The sequence below is a fragment of the Carcharodon carcharias genome, chromosome 12 (genome assembly GCF_017639515.1).
Source record: "Carcharodon carcharias isolate sCarCar2 chromosome 12, sCarCar2.pri, whole genome shotgun sequence".
NCBI lineage: Eukaryota > Metazoa > Chordata > Chondrichthyes > Lamniformes > Lamnidae > Carcharodon > Carcharodon carcharias.
The window spans coordinates 67,618,061-67,638,892 of NC_054478.1; the positions used below are offsets into that span (position 1 = coordinate 67,618,061).

The 20,832-nt window shown below is 40.7% G+C and overlaps 1 protein-coding gene across 1 annotated transcript in view; it reads right to left on the reverse strand.

Moving 5' to 3' along the window:
- The window catches only part of LOC121285234 (polypeptide N-acetylgalactosaminyltransferase 5), an 87,431-nt gene that overhangs the window by 40,600 nt on the left and 25,999 nt on the right, over positions 1-20,832 (reverse strand). The window contains exons 3-4 of the mRNA XM_041201579.1: positions 9,368-9,487; positions 5,287-5,422 (exon numbers count right to left, since the gene is read on the reverse strand). Of these exons, the coding sequence (XP_041057513.1) occupies positions 5,287-5,422; positions 9,368-9,487 (256 nt within the window). The remainder of the gene's footprint in view (positions 1-5,286; positions 5,423-9,367; positions 9,488-20,832) is intronic.

Genomic DNA, 20,832 nt, shown 5'->3' on the forward strand with positions numbered 1-20,832 from the left:
TGCTTTCTATCCTTAATGTCACCATTCGCACATTCTTTAGCTAATATCACCACCTTTGTCCTTTTGTCTGTGATATCTTTGGCGATCTCTTCTTTGCATCCACTGGCCCTCTATCAAGCTCTACCTGTCCCACCCCCCTCAACCAGCTTATTTCTATATTTCCTCAGTTCTGATGAAGAGTCATACGGACTTGAAACATTAACTGTATTCCTCTCCACAGATGCTGTCAGACGTGCTGAGTTTTTCCAGCTACTTCTGTTTTTGTTTCAGATTTCCAGCATCCGCAGTATTTTGCTTTTTTCTAAGGACTGTGCGCCATTCAGTCAGGGAATGTAATTTGTGGCTTTGATCAGGGCTGTTTCAATTCTGAGGCAGGGTGGAAAGCTGATCGGAAAGATACAGACATGAAGTTGCAAAAAAAATCAGCATTGCTTTGGGAGGTGCAACACGTTCAAGAACTTAGGACAAGGAATGGAGTTTGGAAATGGGGCTGTTAGTTTGCAAGGATAGATGAATTGAAGGTGATTTTTGAAAATATAAGAACAGTAGCTGAGGAGTGAGAATAATTGGTGAGCTAGATGGGAAATTGGCTGGTCAGCAGTTTAATGGCAAAAGGGCCAAGATAATAGGTAGTACATTTCAGGTAAAATGAACCCACATAGGGTACAATAGGCGATAGAGGAGAAACTAGAAAAATATCTCAAATCAGTGTTAGGGAAGAGGAAAGCCTTGGAGAATTTCTGGCGTGGTTTGCAAGGTGTCTGGGAGGAATAAGGCAGAAACAGCTAAATGCATGGTCTCAACTATAGTGACAAAGAGGTCCATGGGCTCCTTGTACTTGTTGTTGAAGGTAAGGGACAGAGGTTAAAAGGACAATGTGCCATGGAGAAAAGAGCCTAGGAATTACCTTCGTATTTCAGAGTAGTGAGTGATTTTGGCCGAGGAGAGCAAGATCTGCTAGAACTTGATGTGTTTCAGCCAGATCTAGTAATGGACTGGTGAACTAGCTGTGTGCCAAATGTGTTTAAGTCTGTGCCCCTTAAGAACTAAGTGGCCTTTAAGTAGCAACTACAGTTTTCAGATAGCTGCAGGTGTGCTTTCTTATTGGCCAAACTAACATTTAGCACACACCAGCAAGCCCAATCTAGATAGTGAGCTTGATATGTATAATTAATGAGGCTGACCTTGTGAAACCAAACAAAATCAATTTAGAGTGACTTTTGTGAAAGCAAAGCTCTCTGTATTTCAATTCCTTAGCAAAAGATTGGAAAATCAGCCTCTCTGTTTCATGTGGTCATAAAGCTTAAATTGGAACTTTTAACACAGGACATTTGTCCTTTGTTGCCAAATATAAATCCCTCATGAACTGATTTGACGGTCCCATTTTTCTGCCTCTTCCTCATATTCTTTTCTAAGTATCAAATATCTTTTTCAATCTGCATACCACTACTTTCACCTCCACAACATCGCTTGTCTTCACAGTGGCCTCACCTCATCTCAGGATCACAGAATTCTTCACTATAGGGGACACAAGTAACATCCTCAAAATGGCTGTAAATCAGGAAATGGGAGGGAGGGAGAAACTCGGGAAAATTACAATCACCAGGGAAGTGGTATTAAGCAAATTGTTGGGGCTGCGGGCTGACAAATCCCCAGGTCCAGATGGACTTCACCCTAAGGTCTTGAAAGAAGTGGCAAGTGAGGTAGTTGATGTAGTGGTTTTAATTTTCCAAAATTCCCTAGATTTGGGGAAGGTTCCATTAGATTGGAAAATAGCAAATATAGCTTCTTTATTCAAAAAAGGGAGACAGAAAGCGGAGAACTACAGGCCAGTTAACCTAACATTTGTCATAGGGAAAACGTTAGGAGCTATTATTAAAGATGTTATAGCAGAGCATTTAGAAAAATTCAAAAAAGCAGTTTGCAATTCTCCCAACAGTGAGTCGGTTATCCCGCAGACTACTGTTGTGAACACCATTTGCATTCATTAACATCTCATGAATGCTCATTGAAACAGCTGCTTGCCGGAATCTTGTCACATATTCCAATCTTGCGTCGTGCCAGCAGGAAATTACATTGGACTGAAACCATTGTCCACAAGGAGTCAGGTAGTCAGGCAGAACTTCATTTTCAGAAACTAGCACTTCAACAGGGGGTGGACTGTGAGGCGAGGGGATGACGAACTCAAGGTGGGCAATGGGGAGGAAAGGCTGTGGAATGGCATTGAGGGTGAAGGGCAAAAACGAATGGGGCTTTTTAGGGTCGCCCTGTAACTTGCTGTTGCCGCAAGAGTGAACGGAAGTCTGCTTAGAAAGAAAGGAGGAGGACCTCCTTGCGATGAAAGCCACTGAAGGCCAATGGCTTAATTAGCACTGTTAAATGGCTATTCAGGAGTCAGTGGCTTCACATCACAGTCACTGCATCACAAGATTAACACATAGGAATTTAGAATTTGGGAATGCAAGCAATAGTGAAAGCAGTTGTATCATAAATGGCATTCCATCAATGAAGGCCTGTCCCATGTTCACCAGATTTGACATTCCAACTGGCCAAAGGACATCCACTCATTGACCATGAGTAACAGATTAGTCATTAATATGCCACATCAGAGATTGGAGCACAGAGGTAGGTTGGGTCAATCATCTCAGTAAAACCTTAGCATCCCATGCAAAGCTCAAGATGTTACGTAGCTGCGATGCCATCTTGATCACCTCGATGTGTGTGCTACTGTCTCATGGACAAGGGGACATCAGCCACCATGTAAGTAGGGCTGGGAAAACCATGGACTCTTACACTTTCCATACATTTCATCTTCTTTGCATCCCTGTTTACAAATCTCCCCACAGTCTTGCCCTTCTTTACCTTTGTACTCTCCTCCACCCTCATAATTCTCCAAGATAAGAACATAAGAAGCAGGAGCAGGAATATGCCAATTGGTCTTTAAGTCTACTCCCTCATTCAATATAATTATGGCTGATCTTCTACCTCAACTCCACCTTCCTGCACTATTCCCATATCCCTTAATATCCAAAAATCTATTGATCACTGCCTTGAATATATTCAATAATTAGAATTCTGTACCCAAGAAAGCATGGGTGCACAAAGATCCACAATACTCTGCGTGAAGAAATTTCTCCTCACATCAGTCCTAAATGGCAGATCCCTTATTCTGAGAATGTGATCCCTAGTTTTAGGCTCCTCAGCCATCTGAAACATCTTCCAGCATCTACCCTGTCGATCCTCTTATAATTTTATATCTTTCAATAAGATTGCCTCTCATTCTTCTAAATTCCAAAGAATATAGGTCCAGTCTACTCAATCTCTTCTCAAAGGACAAATCCCATATCAAGGAGTCAGTCCAGTGAACCTTTGTCACACTCCCTACAAGGCTTCCTTAGATAAGGAGACCAAACTGTACCCAGTACTCTAGGTTGAAAAGAAGAATACGGCAAATGCTGAAAATCCGAAATAAAAACAGAAAATGTTATTAAAAAATTCAGCAAGTTAGGCAACATCTGTTTAGAGAGAGAAATGTTAGCTCTCTCTATACAGATGCCAATTACCCTGGTGAGTTTCTTCCCGTATTTTCTGTTTTTGTTTCACAGTGCTCTCATCAAGCCTTATACAATTGCAGTAAGGCTTCTTTATTCTTACACTTGAATCCCTTTGTGATAAAGGCTAACAAATTATTTGCTTAAATAGCAAAAGCAAAAGTTATTTGCTTTCCTAATAGCTTGCTGTACCTATATGTTGAACTTCTGTGATTCTTGCACAAGGACACCTGGATCCCTATGAATACCAATACTTTCAGTCGCTCACCATTTTAAAAATATCTTGCTTTTCTATTTTCCCTACTAAAATTGATAACTTCAGTCCTCCCAACATTATACCCCATTTGGCATATTCTTGCCTACTCATTTAACTTGTCTGTATCCTTTTACAGCCTCTCTACACCCTTCTCACAACTTACTTTCCCAATGAACTTTGTATAGATAACAAACTTGGATAGGTTACACTTGATTCTCTCATCTAGATAGTTATTACAGATTGTGAATGGTTGAGGCTCATGCACTGATCCTTGTGGTATCCCACTAGTTAAAGCCTGCCAACCTGAAAATGACCCATTTATTCCAACTTTCCTTCTTCTAGCCGTTAAACAATCCTCAATCCGTGCTAATATATTACCCCCAATCCCATAAACTCTAACTTTGTGTAATAATCCTGTGTGTGGCACTTTATCAAATGTTGTTTAAAAATCTAAATACGCTATATCAACTGGTTCCCATTATGCTACCCTGCTACCCTCTAAGTGCTCGGTTACCACACCCCAAATAATAGATTCTAGCATTTTCCCTACTATTGAAATTGGGATAACTCACCTATAGGTCCCCGTTTCCTCTCGCCCTCCTTTCTTGAATAATGGCATTTTGGTTGTTACCTTCAATCCACGGGTCTGTTCTAGAATCTAGGGAATTCTAGATGATCAAAAACAATGCAACCATTATCTATGCTCCTCTAATTCTAGCCACTTGTGCATCCCCAGTTTTAATTGCTCCACTACTAGCAGTAATGCTTTCAGCTGCCTGGGTCCTAAGCTCTGACCTCCCTTACCTTCTCCACCTCCCTCTCCTCTTTTAAGACTTCCTTAAAACCTACTTCCTAACCTGACTTATTTCCTTTTGTGGTTCGGTGTCAAATTTTGTGAAGCACCTTGGATGTTTTACAACATTAAAGGCAATTTATAAATGCAAGTTGTTGTGAAGCTATTGTTTCTTATGTTATAATGTACATTTGTATTTGTTAGCTTTGGAAACAAATACTATTAAAAAGTATGTGGACCTTAGCCGGAACCAAAAAAGCTCGAACAAAATGATGAGTGTCATTGAAAATACAAACATACACCCATTTCTACCAGACTGATAATATTTCAAGTCCCATTTAGCATCACAGCCATCACTAGGCCATGCTCACTAAGATCAAAACAAAGTTGAATAAAAGTTAGGGATGAAGTTCAGTCACACAAATATTTTGTTAGAGAAACTGAATGCAGGAAATTTACTTTTGGGCATTCCCAATCTGTAGATGTAACTTCAGGAACCCCATTTATGTATTTATCCAGGGTCTCAGCTGATATTCTGTCCAAGTTACAGTGGTCAATTGGGAAAGTACCTGAAGAAATTCCCAGTGGAATACTCTATTAATTCTGCTAATGTTAGACCTCTAAACCAAGCTAAAGTAATTGTGTAATGATCCAGATTTGTGCTAAACAGAATCATATAATTGTACCTCATATCCTCATCGCTAATAACTTCAATCACAGGGCAAGCTACTTTTGTTCGCTTTAAATGGATTGTTTCCAAGAGTGGTTCCAGCCAGCCAACATTGCATTCAACATGGGAATCCAAAAATGTCAGCACATCACCTAGAAATGAAAAGGGAAGGTGTTAGCTCCATCCTTGATTAAATCATTGCAGCTCTCACAATACTTCCAAGTCTTGCTAATAGACAAATTACTTGGAAGTTCAAAAGGTTCAAAAATCAGTTCAAAAACATTTTGTTCTAAAAGTGCTCAGCACATCAGTGAGTGAATATGAGTAATCTGAAACTGGGCTGTAAAAAGCATCAACCTTCAAACAGGCTATGGCTCAGAAATTCTTCAGAGTTTCCCTCGCTCCCACAATTTTAATGCATCAGTTGATATTACACAAACTGTCAGGCATGCTGAGTATTTCAAGCAGTGTCTGTTTCTATTATATATTTATATTGTAATGAAATTAAACTATCAGTGCATGTTCTATTACAATATCACAAATATTCTATTTTTGACCGTTTCAAAAATGTATTTTTTCTTCCTTTTGTATTCTCCCATTTCATAGGAAATTGCCTGACAGATAAGCATAAGCAGGCACCCTACAGTCCTAAAACTACTAGCACCAGCCTCAGTGGTTCCACCTCATGATCAGATATAGTTACAAAGATTGGAATGAATAAAGTAATTTGTAAAGTTAGAGATATCCCGCATTTGTATTCAACTCGGCACAAAGAAGAAAGAAACTTTAGTGCATCTTTCTTCAGGAGATTAATGAATTGATATAATTCACAAAAGGATAATCAGTACTTTGCCAATGAAGGAAAACTGGGTTGATGGCCAAATAGTCTGTTATTTGAGAAGTTTATATCATTATTATGCTTGAGGAGTATATCTTTATATGTAGGTTAAATGAAAGGAGTCATATGACCTATGCTAGAGACAGTAAACCTGGGTGGTTTACTTGTTAGATCAAAAGGCGAGGCACGCTACGTTATTGAAAGGGAGGTGTCAAATGTTAATACCTGGGGGACAGTGACAGCTGTGTTTCCACAATGAGAAGACTCTAAGGCCCGGATTTTCACAGAGTTAGACTATATGCCTTATCCAAAATGGTGCAAGGTCCCCAGGTCCAGAAGTCCAGCCCTCAATTCTGACAAGTCCTGTTTTTGCTGGGGGTGGGGTGAGGGTGGCGAAGAGAAAGGGGGCAGGATGTGATTCACACATGGGGGAAACCCGAACCCAGCAGAGCCATTGAAACTTACTGCTGAGTTCAAACAAACCCATTTTTGCTGGAGTGGGGTCTGTTTCCTACGGTGCATGACATTGGATTTTTAAGAGTAGATGTGAATGCCCCTAAAAGGTGGATATGTTAAGCTATCAAGTGATTTAAATCCTCTGCTCTTTAAAGTTTGAAAAAAAATATCGAGCCTGCTGTGCCTCTGATGTGGGGGGAAAAAATCGGTGCTTGAAATTTCAATAGCTGTTTATTGACATAAGCCTGGGGGCTATCATTATGGCATTATTACTGATTGACTGCTTCCACAACCTGCCATTATCACAATTGGGGGTTGAGGGGCTGCAAGTTCACAGGCTGAAAACAGTTCCAAGAGGTTATTGAGGGATTGGCTTTCTTTGATGCAGGGCTATGAATATAAATGTTTGTTGTTATCAGGAATTAAATACTTCATGGGGCCTAACTTTATTGAATGGACTTTTATCGATGAAAGTTTTTTATATAGTGACGGCTGTAAGACATATTGATATGAAATCCATTTTTTTCCTGTATTGCCCATGTGCTAAGTTAGCAGACTATGGAGATTGTAACAACTAAGGAACAGGATTTTCCTCTGTTTGTTACATTTGTTCCTGCCTAGTAACAAGGGCAGGATCCTGTTGAAGTTTTTTGATAGGACACCAGATTAGTTCATAGATCTGTGAACAGTCAGTTTAAGTCAAAAGCAAAATACTAAGGATGCTGGAAATCCGAAGTAAAAACAGAAAATGCTGGAAAAACTCAGCAGGTCTGGCAGCATCTGTGGAGAGAGAGAAACAAGAGTTAATGTTTCAAGTCTATATGACTCTTCTTCAGAGCTAATGAGAAGTAGAAATGTGATGGATTTTATACTGTTTAAGAGTGGGTGGAGCAGCTGGAACAAAATAGGTCAGGGACTTAAAATTTAATTCTGTTTCTCTCTCCACAGATGCTGCCAGGCCTGAGTTTTTCCAGCATTTTCTGTTTTTATTTTAAGTCAGTTGGAGTCAGTCAGCCAGCAAATGTTTCAGGTAAGGGACAAAGACGGGGGACAGACAAAAGAAAGGAGCAGAGAAACACACTCCCAAGTTAGAGAAAGGATTGCAGGCAGCAGACTTTTAGTGAAGTAGGCTCGAGAAATCCATGAAGGCAGACGAAAGTTGGTGACTCCATGCAGTGAGCCTTTGGAGCAACAGTACCCCTTTGGAGCAGTGGTGTTCTGTTTGGAATATCTGAAGAGCTGAAATTGTGCTTGTGAATTCGTGTTCGAGTGTACTCGGAAACCTAGGGGCAAAAACCTTGGAAGGTGAGATTAAAAACCTGTGAGGTTGGCCATCGTTGAAGCCGTCCGAGTTGGAACAACTTTTGGAGGGAATTCCAAGGCAAGGTCTTCAAAGGTTAAGATTGGAAGCCCTCATGAGAAAGATGGAGTTTCAGTGAGATTCGTTGACTCACAGTGTGACTAACATCTGGACGTGTTGTTGAGAAATCCATGGAATCCATTTTGGTCGTATCTGTCATTTATTGTGTAATGTGGTGTGTTCAATCAGTTGGCTTGTTAATTCATATGTACGTCATACTTACCCTGAATGTTTTATCTGAATACTTACCCTGAATTGTTTTATCTTTTTAACCTTGTATAATATAGTTTATTTTTGTTTGTTCAAAACCTGTGACTTTCTTCACTTAGTAAGTGTTTTGAATCTCAAACTTTGTCTACTTTAAAAACGTTATTGGTCCCTAACCAGATCTCACCAACAACTTGGGGTTTGGCCAAGGATCATAACAAGATTTAAAATTTTATTTCATTTCATCTTAGCATGACTTCTGAGGTTTGCCCATGGTGGATACTGCCAGTGAGTTGGCATGGAGGATGTAAGGGCACAGGATGCTAAGTGGGCATCCGTGGGTTGGCAGTAAGTAGGGGCTATAAAGAGCCATGGGGAAGAGTTGGTTGGATCATGGTTGGCATGAGTTGACATATGTTGGCATAGAAGCTATAAGGGGCCATGGAGATGGATAGAGAGGCACGGGTTTGCATAGGGGGGGATGAGGGGCAGATGGGGGCATGATTTGGCATGGATGGGGTAAGAAGAATGGCTGGGGGGTATGAGGGAGTGTGAGGGTACGGGCTAGAGGTCCTAACTGCTTTTATTACAACGGGATGGAGTCCCAGAGTGCTGAGGCAGATCTTTCAACCAGCCTGCCTCAGCATTCAGAAGCTCTTGTAGCTGTCTCCGGCTGCTTCTGGGGTTGCGTGTCCTCCAAACCAAGTTTATGAGATATTAAAACAAGGGTGGAGGATTCACCTAGCTGAAATTGGAGAGAGAATCCCCAGGAGAACTCTCATTATGGATGATAGTATTTGGAAAAGAAAAGAACAGAAGTAACACCCTTGGGAAGCTGTGAAACACTTTGGACTGGTTCCAGCAGTGAATATCTACTTAAGAGACCAAGTAACATAATAAAATTGGAATTTTCAGCTGTCAGTAAAAGTAGAAAAGGGGTAAACTTATTTTAGTTGTTTAAAATATATGTAGCCAAAAAAAGAAAATAGATTAATTAACAGTGTTTGGCTTTAATCATTGATAAGTTATTCTAACATGTGAAATCTTGACATGTCATCCTTTCAAATAATAACTCGAAGTTCGAATTTCTTTTTAAATCATTATCAGTCTCTATGCAGATTGTAACAAGTCTTTGATCAATTTGTATTTGTAGAATGGAATTCACGTTTTTATTTTCATGAAGCACAAGACAAATTATAAAAATAAAATAATTAGAGAAAAGTCATGACACCATACCTGTAGCAATGGCCGCACCTACAAGTCTGGCTCGGATTAAACCATGACGCTCCTGTAGGTGAATAACATGAACTTTTGGGAATTGCGACATGTATTTGTCTAAATTTTCTTTCAGATATTCTAAATAACAAGGAGAAAAGTAGAATCTGTTGGTTAAATTGATTTCTCCGAGAAATAATTGGGTAAACTTTTCATATTTGGACTCTTCAAAGAGCGAAATTTGAAAAAAATCCAATTTGATTTACTTTCTTTCTTACTTCAGAAGCAAGTAGAACTTAGTTACAAATGCACATTCTCAAGATGTAAACTAGTAACTTAAGGAAGAAAAGAAAGTAATTAAATTGTCACATCTCCTTCATATCGACTATCAATGCAAGTGATAGGAGTCTTTCATTAATCATTATAATATTTCAAGTTATTATTCATTGCATTCCCCAGAGTAATTTTTATAATTTCACCATTATTTCTAATTAGACCAGGTTATCCATTAATTTTTACAACTAAATTTGTATACGCTTCCACCAGCTCCTTGAGGTTCTTGCATCCAGTTTTGTTTTATTAGGTGATATGTTTATATCCCCATCACAATTTTTGGGTGTCGCTGGCTAGGCCAGCATTTATTGCCCATCCCTAACTGCCATTGAGAAGGTAGTGGTTAGCAACCTTCTTGAACCTCTGCAATCCATGAGGTGTAGGTACACCCACAGCGCTGTTACCAAGGGAGTTCCAGGATTTTGCCCCAGCGGCAGAGAAGGAACGGCGATATAATTCCAAGTCAGGATCGCATATGGCTTGGAGGGGAACTTGCAAGCAGTAGTATTCCCATGCATCTGCTGCTCTTATCCTTTTTGGTAGTAGAGGTCAGGGGTTTAGAAAATGCTGTCGAAGGAGCTTTGGTAAGTTGCTGCAATGCGTCTTGTAGACAGTGCACACTGCTGCCACTCTGTACTGGTGGTGGAGGGAGTGGATGTGGTGCCAATCAAGCTGGCTGCTTTGGCCTGGATGGCGTCAAGCTTCTTGAGTATTGTTGGAGCTGCACTCAACTAGGCAAGTGGACAGTATTCCATCACACTCCTGACTTGTGCCTTTTAGATGGTGGGCAGGCTTTGGGGAGTCGGATCAGTTACCCTTCAAAGAATTCCCAGCCCCTGACCTGCTCTTGTAACCACAGTATTTACATAGCTGGTCCACGTTAGTTTCTGGTCAATGGTAACCCCGGGATGTTGATAACACCTTTGAGCTGTATCCTCCTCTACGATGCTACCCAAAATAGAATGAGATATTGGTACAGGAAATGGCATTATCTGACAGCAGAGTCTACTGCAGCAGCATCAGCCCCAAGAAGTTTCCCTTTTCCGGACACCAGCTGTCCTTCTCGTCTTACTGCAAGCAAGCTGTAGTGAGATGAAGGAACTCCAGCTTCTGCTGGATCTTACTGGTGTCCATCCCAGTTGTTTCCTGGGGCTGCCATGTGCAAGGTCAGTGTAAACCTTGAGTAACGATCAATTATACATACTAATGGAAGTAGCAGCCTCCACTCATTCTGATCTGGCTCCCATTTCCCTTCCTGGTTTCTACTAAGGCCTACTGTAATTTTAATTTTTGCATCTTACACCACCTTAAATGGCCAGCAGCCTCTTTAGGACTGCAACAGCAAATGAGATGGTGTAGTTGCATGCTGGTGAATTGGTGACGGTATTCCTGCTGGGAGTCCGATGTATATGCCAGAACTTCCCTAATCACAAAATGCCTTGGGGTTTGTGGTGAGAATAGGAGTCCTGCTTTGCCAGAACTTCAATCTGAAAAGAAGAATCCAACCCTTTATCTCCTATAACAAGCACTTTGATTGCAAATTATCAAACAAGGGTACAATTTGAATGGATTCGCCTAACAGGTGGTCGAATTTGGCTCCACTGAGATTCCACATTACTCATATAAAGCAGAAAAATTCCAATAGAAAGAAAGGTGATCCTTCCAACCATTTCACGGAGGCATATCTGAGGTAGTTCCTGGGTAACCCTGGGAATTTTGCATTAGTAGAATTTTTACTGACAGTTGGCAAGAGTTCCCAGGGACTGAGGAAAGATTCCAGACATTACACAGACAGGGGCCTTTTAACTTCATAACAATAGCAGACAGAAGCTGAAAATATTTTTAAATGTTCTTCTCCTTGAACTGGCAAAGGCCTTAGAATCTCCTTGGGCAGAGTGACTGGTGATTGAGAAGGTGTATTGATGCCCCTTCATAGTCACATTTGGTGCCCTGTGCCTACGTAAATGACCACGTTTTAACAATTTGAATGGAGTCTGCCCGTTTATTATCAACAGAAATAAACCTACATCACTGCATTTCTCTGATAGAGTTAGCTATTGGGCTTGTGGATCCATTAGCAGAGCAGGCTCAAGGGGTCAAATAGCCTACTCCTGCTCCTACATTCCTATTATTTTCTTTGGAAAGCATTTTATATAAAATACATGAGAAGAACAGTCTGCTCAAGCCTCGTCAACGTCAGTGAACTCAGCAAGGACTGAGCACTGATCCTGGATCTTTCCTTGCCTATATGGCTCAGTTTTACACTGTGAAGTGTATTTACCAATGGGGCACCAGAGACAACCTGCATTCCAATATACATCTAGCAAATTTTGTGCTGGTTTTGGGCTAGATAATTCAGGCCAATTTAAGGTAGGGCATGCCATTAAACATCCTGTGTATAACATGTCACCCATGAAGCCCGTGTAATTTACGATTGGCTGGACACCTGAGTAGGGGGCCGATATTGTGAGTGCTTGCAATACTTAAAGCTAACCAGCACCTCTTAAAGGGAAGGTGCACTGCGGTTGAAGCAGGCAGTGACAGTTGTAGGTCCTGGTCTGGGAAATATTGAATAATGGCACAACTTGGGAAAGAAAAGGAGCCAAGTTTTTCAGACACTGCCTTAATGGAAGAGGTAGAAAAGTTGAGGGATGTCCTGTATCCACAGGAGGACAGGAAGCCGTCAGACATACTCAAAAGGTAGCCATGGTGGTTGATGCCAGCAGTCAGGCCCAGACCAGGCTTCAGTGTCACAAAAGTTAAGTGGCCTCACATGTCAGTGAATGCATCTTCAAATATATCCTAACAACTGCATTCCTAGCTTCAGATACCATTAAGAACAAGAAGTAGGCCATTTAGCTCCTCAGGCCTGTTCTCTCATTCAACAAGATCACAGCTGATCTGTGACCTAACTCCATTTTGCCTTTGCCCGCACCCCTTACCTAGAGTCGGGCATAGATTTTCCAAAATTACCAATTACAAGTCCAGCTGCACAGTTTTTTGATTGTTTATTCCCACCCTCCTCCCTGCATTGGATTTTCTGCCAGTCATATCAGCTGGGTTGCCTTCATTTTTCACAGCAAGTCTTCTAATATATCATATTTCTACCTCTGCCAAAACTTTTCTCTTCTTCATGGACAAGGTCATGTCTGATCTGTTTTGGTTTGGCTCCCATTGTGACAAAAGCTATGCATTTTTCTTTAGTTTTAGTCAGTAATTGTCCATTTAAATCCAGTCACTCCAGGTAAGTGGTTTGTCACGAGCGTGTAATTATATTACAGACTTTAAGGACAACTGTTTCAAAGGTATATTTCTGTTTGCGAACGGTTACATTGAGTTTAAAATACTTTTTCAAAATGGAATTATGAACAGACAACATGGCGCATGGCACCTTTTTGAGTTTGTTCAAGCCTTGTCAGAGCCTCTTATCTCTAGAGCTGCTACAAAGAGTCATTAAAATACGAAAACTCTGCCAGGGATGTCAATTGAATCTTCAAGGTGTGAAAACCCTTTTAATTCTGATGGAACAGAAGACAGGAAGAGACTTCAAAGGACCATAACGTAATGGGATATTCCGGCCCCGTTGTGGCAAGACCCACCGCAAGAGATTCGGCAGCCCAGTCAAAAGTCCATTGACTTTCAGCAGGACCAGATGATCACGGTGGTGGGGCCAGAAAATTCTACCCAATGACTCCTTGAAAATTAACATAGCAGCCTTTTAAAGTTTTGAACTGTATACTATCTGGCTGAGAACAGCCATTTTGGTGCAGAGCACCCCCACGTAGAACTAGAGACATCAACAGAGGGGTTCCTCTCTGCCACCTGGAATCAAAGAGGAAAGTTATCCAGAAATCAACTGTTATTCTGCTGAAAAGAATCTATGGAATCTTCAAATACTATAACCACAGAACTAGTAAGAAACAAGAAACCTTCCCTCTCTCCCAGAACCTGCTAAGTCCACCTGAAAAAGGCAAAGACTGACTGTTGGACTGCTGAGGCCATTGCTGTTGCTAAACCAAACCCCTTCACTTCGGAAAGAAGGAACTCAAGCAATTGGTCAACAATGATCCCTCGTAGACTGATCTGAAATCTCATCTTTTAAATACCTTTTCTCCTTTAACTGCACGTTAATCTTTGCATCTGTATCTTAGTTAACAACTTTATCAATTTTACTCAAGTAACTTTCAGCAGTATATCTGAAATAAACTAACCTTTTTCTTGTTTAAGAATAAAGCTTTGCTGAAGGTTAATTTTAAACTGAATCATTCGCAAATTGAAAGATACACATACAAATTCTTAGTTCACGGATCACTGAGGAAATGTCAAGAAAATGCCTTTTACGTGGTTGCGACAATTGGGGTTTCTTGTCTGGAATTTTACCCACTGCAAAATGAGCAAAAGCCAAATTTGTGCTGAAATCCGGGATTTAATCTGTTGTGAAAAACTGTGAGAAATTGCAAGTAGAAGGGAAATACCAAAGTCCAAATTGTTTGAAACCAAACTAGAAGTTACAGCAGCAAACATCGTTTTATAGAAAATACTAACAAAAATTACGATGGCAACTTTTGATGCACAGGGGTTTGTTGATCAGGAGGGTTTGAATTGGCAAAATGGAGCAACTAAAAGCCATGGCTAAGTAGGTAGGATTTAAGATCCCCAGTAAGACGAAGAGACAGGAATTCCTGAAAACGCTTGCTGAGCATTTTGAGTTCAGTCCAGAGTCAGAACACGCAACAGAAGCTGATTCAGAACCAGACCAGGTTACTTTCGCCAAAAAGGAGCTGTAAAAGATGAAAATTGAGCTGGAGCTTAAGGCTCAGAAAGAAAGAGGAGTATGGCAATCCCAGAAAGAAAGGTGAGCCTGAGAAAAGGAGCTAGAACTTCAAGCCCAGAAAGAAAGGGAACAGGCAGAGCAATCTCAGAAGGAGAGGAAAAAAGCAGAACAGAATTTCCAGCTAGAGAAGTTGGAACTGGAGCTGCAAGCGCAGAGATAAAGACCTAGGGCAGCTTGAAGCTGCTAGGGGAAATTTCACACTGCCTAATGACAGCCCAATTCCCCGTAACTCCAAAATAGATCTTAAAGCCCTAAAATTCTCCAAATTTGTTCCCAAATTCGAAGATGGAGGTTTTAAAATCCTTCTTTACTGCTTTTGAAAAAGGCATTTCCTCAAAGTGGTCCACGAACTAAGAAAACAAAGAGTTCTGATTCCAATATGCAGCTTATTTTTATAAATAGATTGTGAAAGTGGCTTCAGCTGATTTTTGAACTGTAGATTTACAGGGAGGAATGAAGCTGACTTTGAACTGAACAAACCATACTGTCCATAATTGTTAAGTGCAGGACAGCCAATTATTTTGAATCCAACCATCAGTGTCCAAGCAAAGCCAAAACAAGTCATTGTCACCAACAAAACATTATCTGCGTAATTTGATATATTCACTGAACTGAGTTATCGGTAGGTAGTAAAACTGATTGATAACTTCACAGAAAAGAGATTGTTAAACCAACTAACTTCCAGTCACTAAAAATTGTAAGAAAGATAAATGCTACAGATTGGATTTCTTTCAGTTTGACCTCCTACACTGTTGCATCTGCCAAGTTTCCCAAGTCAAGGTTAATTACCTATTCAAAATGGATGACTGGTAGAATTCCTATCTACACAAAGGAATCCGCCACTACCACCAAAAAATGGCAGTGGTGCTGCAATAGGACGCTGCTGCTGAAGAACAGGCAAAGGACCTCAGAGCACTGAAGATGGTAGAAACTGCTACCTTTGTAAGGCTTAGCAAGATCAGAGGGCTAAACGGATAAGTCAGTGGGTGCAAAACAGAAGGGAGAAGAGGCCTAATGAGGCCTTCCACCAGGTGATCCACTGGAGTGAGGTTGACGGGGAGAGGGGCGTGGATTGGGAGGATAACTTCTATCCCCCAAGTTATTTTGTATGACTTGATCAGGAAGAAGTAACCAGCAACAGTCCTTGGGGGAACGAGAGTGACACTGAAGCAGTGTCCACACTGTTGAATATCCACTCTTCTGTTTCTACTTCTATGTGATGGAGAGGGGGAAAGCAAAAATAAAAATCAGCCTTATGTTTATCATTGGGGGTTAAATAGAGTCTGCAACGGCCGTTTTTTGGGCAGTACAAGACCTCCTAAAGGTTGAAAATGGTGATCACGGTATCTTACAGTCATTACAGCACAGGTGGCCATTCGGCCCATCAAGTCCATACCGAGTCTCTGTAGAACAACCAAGTCAGCTCCATTCCCCAGGCCTATCATGTAGCCTTGTAAGATTATTTCCATCAAGTGCCATCCAATTTTTAAAAAAAATTGATTGTCTACACTTCCACCACTCACGTAGGCAGCGAATTCCAGGTCATTGCCACTTGCTGCATAAAATTTTTTTTCCTTATATCCCCCCGCATGTCTTATGCAAAATCTTAAATCTATGTCCCCTCAGTCTTTGTACAATCAGGTAATGGGAACAGCTTTTGTCTACCTTATCTAAACGTGTCATAGTTTTGTTTGTTCATTTGTTGGCCCAGAAGGTTAACTGCCATGGATCACCATCTCTATCCGTCCTGTGCTGCCCTTACACATTCCACATAGGTCAAATGCAGCCAGTTCATTATATCCATCATCTATTTCTCCTCTACCTCCCTCTCCTAAGTTTTCCATCAATCTTTCCTTCCAATAATTGTCTCTATCTACCATCTGCTCTAATGATGTGACCAAAATATTGTATCTTTCTCTCTTTGATGTTAATTTCCTCTTTTCTCCAACCATTTCCAGCACTTCCATATTTGTCTTTGTCTGTTTAGGATATGTGGAACATCCTCCTATATCTCCACACCTCGAATGCATTCAGCTTATCAATGGTCTCTTTGTTCCTCGTCCATGTCTCCAAGGCATAACAAGGTGACAAGATGTGGCACTTTTTAAAAAATTCTTTCATGGGATGTGGATGTCGATGGCAAGGCCAGCATTTGTTGCTTGCCTCTAATTGCTCTTGAACTGAGTGGCTTGCCAGGCCATTTCAGAGGGCAGTTAAGAGTTAACCATGTCATTCTTTTCCTAAGATTCATGTTCAGTTTCTTTGATGTTAGCATGTCCTTCATTCTGACAAAGCTGGGCTTGACTATCTCAATTCTCCTTCAGATCTCACATCATATCTCCCATCGTCTGTGATAATCTGCCCCAAGGTTTGCAAACTTTTTCACTTATTCCAGAACTTGTCCATTTACTTCAAGGGATTAGTTCTCTGCTTGTCTTGGTCTTCTTCACATTCATTCTTAACTCACATTCCTCACTCCTTGCTTTCATTTTGTTTACAATTTCCTAAAATGTGTCTTCTGACTCTGTTCAAGTTGTTGATGTTAATCCATCAATGTTGCAATGTGGTAGGTCTTCTTTGTCTCTGAAGATAGCTTCAGTGTACAGGTTGAACAGTTGGGGACATAACACATCCCGAACGTACTCCTCTTTTGATTGGGAAACTGTCTGACAAGCTGCTATCTAGTCTCATCACTGCTAATTGATTCCAATATAGATTCTGAATTATCATTTTGTCATTTCTTTCAAATTATAGTTTGTTTAAGCATTCCATTACTATCTGATGCTAAGCTCTATCAAATGCCTTCTCAATATAAAGCATACATACACAAGTTTTTGCATTTCCAGGTATCTTTCAATGACTATTCTCAAGTTAAAGATGCACTTTATTCCCTCTCTTATTCCTTTTATAACTTTGTACAGATCTAACAAATCTCCCATCAATCTGCTTTGCTTCAAGGAAAACAACCCCAGCTTCTCCAAACTAACATTGTAGCTAAAATCTCTCATCCCTGTAATCATTCAGGTAATCTCTACTGCACCCTGTCAAAGACACACACATCCTTCATAAAATGTGGTGACCAGAACTCAAAGAAATATTCAAGTTGTGGCCTAACCAGAGTGTTATAAAGGTTCAGCATAACTTTCTCTGCTTTTGCACTAAATATTATTCTGTAGTTACTGAGCATATCCTTACACCTTTTCTTGAATAAGGGTGGCACTTTTGTCACTTTCCAATCCTTCGGCACCTCCCCCTATCTAAGGAAGATTGGAAGATTATGGCAAACCTTTCTGCTATCTCCATCCCCACTTCCTTTAGCAATCTGGGATGCAAGCCATCCAGACCAGACATCTTATTGACTTTAAGCATAGCCAGCCTTTCCAGTACCTGTCTATCAATTTACATTCCATCCATTACCTCTATCATCTTCACTTCTACAGGTATTTTGTCAACTTCCTCTTCCTTAAGCCGATACGAAGCACTCATTGAGCTGAATCTTGCGTGGAGTGACAATCACTGTCAGATTGCCACTCCGCTCCTTTCTGCTTACCTCAGTCTGGAGCTGCACATTTCACCCCCAGACTTCTGACCCGGGCCTGTTGAGAAATGTGCAGCGCAGCTAGTCTGGGAGTCCCTTCTGTGTAGTGCAGGATTGTCAAGGGAAGTGAAGCCACATCCCCTTTTTATGGCACTAGCTGTCATAAACTGGTAAGTTTAAACGTCTCAGCCATTTTGACAGAAGAGAAGTTAAGTCTGTAAGGTAAGTGGATGGGGGTTAGGGTGTCGGGGGGGTGGGGGTAGTCAGGTGGTGGGGGCGGTGGTTGAGGGGTGGGGGTCAGTAGTATAGCTACCCTGGAGTTAGAACTGGCTTTAATCCTTCTAACATTTCCTGGATAACTTCTGCTAAGAGAGTCGTAACCATTCGAAATCTCTGACTTAAAATCGTTAAGTATATTCAAGGCTGAGATAGGCAGATTCTTAATCAGTAAGGGAATCAAAGGTTATGGGGAAAGGGCAGGAAAATGGAGTTGAAGATTATCAGATCAGCCATGATCTCATTGAATGGCGGAGCAGACTTGATAGGCCGAATGGCCTACTTCTGTTCCTCTGTCTTATGGTCTTATAATGGTCAAAATACCCTTCTCTTTACAGGCAGGTGGTGAGAGGAGGAATTAGTGTTCATTAAATTAAACCCTCGTCCTGTCCATAACAGAGTAAATAAGGAGAAACTGGCTATAGTGGCAGAACAATGAGTAACCAGAGAACACAGATTTAAAGAACCAGAGAGCCAGAGGCAACATAGGAAACAGTTTTTTCCATGCAGCGAGTGGTTACGATCCAGAGGGTATGGTGGAGGCAAGTTCAATTGAAGCATCCAGAAGGGAATTAGACAGTTACCTGAAAAGGAAGAATGCACAGGGTTACGGGGTGAAGGCAGGAGCAGGAGTATGCCATTCAGCCCTTCAAGCCTGCCCCACCATTCAATAAGATCATGGCTGATCTGACCTTTCTTCATATGTTCTGAAGAAGGGTCATATGGACTCAAAATGTCAACGATGTTTCTCTCTCCACAGATGCTGTCAGACCTGCTAAGTTTTTCCAGCATTTTCTGTTTTTGTTTCAGATTTTCAGCATCCGCAGTATTTTGCTTTTAAATTATGGCTGATCTGGTTGTAGTTTCAATTCCAATTTGCCGTCTGCCCCCACACAATCCTCGACTCCCATGTCTATCAAAAATCTGTCTAACTCTGCCTTGAATAAATTCAATGATCTAGCCTCCACTGCTTTCTGAGGAAGAGAATTCCACATACTAACGACCCTTTGAGAGAAAAAAATTCTCCTATCCCTGTCTTAAACAGGAGACTTCGTATTCTTAAACTGTGTCCCCTGATTCTAGTCTCTCCCACAAGTGGAAACATCCTCCTGGTATCTACCCTATCAAATCCCCTCAGGATCTTATATGTTTCAATAAGACCACCTCTCATTCTTCTAAACTGAAATAGGTATAGGCCTAACCTGTTCAATCTTTCTTCATAAGATAAGCCCCTCAACCCAGGAATGAGTCAAGTGAACATTCTCTGAATTATTTCTCACACTATAACTTTGCTCAAAGGAGACCAAAACTGTACTCCATATGTGGTCGCACCAATGCCCTGTACAGCTGCAGTAAAACTTCCCTACTTTTACATTCCACTCCCCTTGCAATAAATGCCAACATTCAATTTGCCTTCCTAATCACTTGGTGTAAATGCATATTAACTTTTTGTGATTCATGTACTAGGACACCGAGATCCAGGAGTGGGGCTAAGTGAATAGCTCCACCAAAGAGCTGGCACAGGAATGAAGGGCTGAATGGCATCCTTTTGTGCTGTTCTACAATTCTATTTTAAGCCACTTAGCCAATACTTGTAGAAGTCTGGAATGGAATATGTTTGAAAGGATTGTATTATAAAACTTGAATAATATTAGGAAAACAATGCCAGCTTCTTTGACAGTGCTTTGAATATTTATGAATGCACGGAGTTATTTGCATTTGTCAGTCACTTACCCAGAAGAGAAAGATTTTCAGTCGAACATGAACAATTGCCTTATTTTGGGGACAGGCACTGCAACCCACCAGCAACTTACAAGCATTGAACTGGTATTTCACTCTGTTCATTGCATTTTCAAATTACCGACCCACTTTTTGTCTTGCAGTACAGAGTAGATAAAAAGCTTTGAGAAGGGGTCACAGATGTCCCTGATGACAGCTCCAAGTGATAAAGGGTAGACAGCCAACACAACTAAAGCAAAGAGTCAGAGTCCACAGGGAAGTCCACATCTTCAAATAAAGTTCAATATTGAGTAGAACTTTATTTATTCTTTCCCTCCCCCAGTATCTTGATGTGTGTATTCACTAGCTCTGTAAGCCGCCAGTGCTGTACAGCCTTTATCTCTTCAGAGTAAAGTGAAAACTTTTATTTTCCCTGAAGGAGACTTTCATTTCTAGAGCTATATTTTTCTGCTGGCCCCATAAGAATAAGTAAGAAATAAAAAGATAGCTTAAGTGAATTTACTATTTCTAACAAAAAATACCATCATGACTGGCCTTCAAGATTTCAGCAGTAGTTTTTCCAATACAAAATCATTCAGGGAAACATTATTAATCTATCTGTAATCTTTGTCAAAAGTAGACTCAACTGGATCTGAATGATTTTGGAATGTTGCATTACACTTGCCACATTTGAGAATCCAGTACAGATACAAATAGTTTAAGATGTTCCAAATGAAAGCATTTATTAGAGTTCAGTTGTCCAGTGAGTAAATGCATTGTGTACTG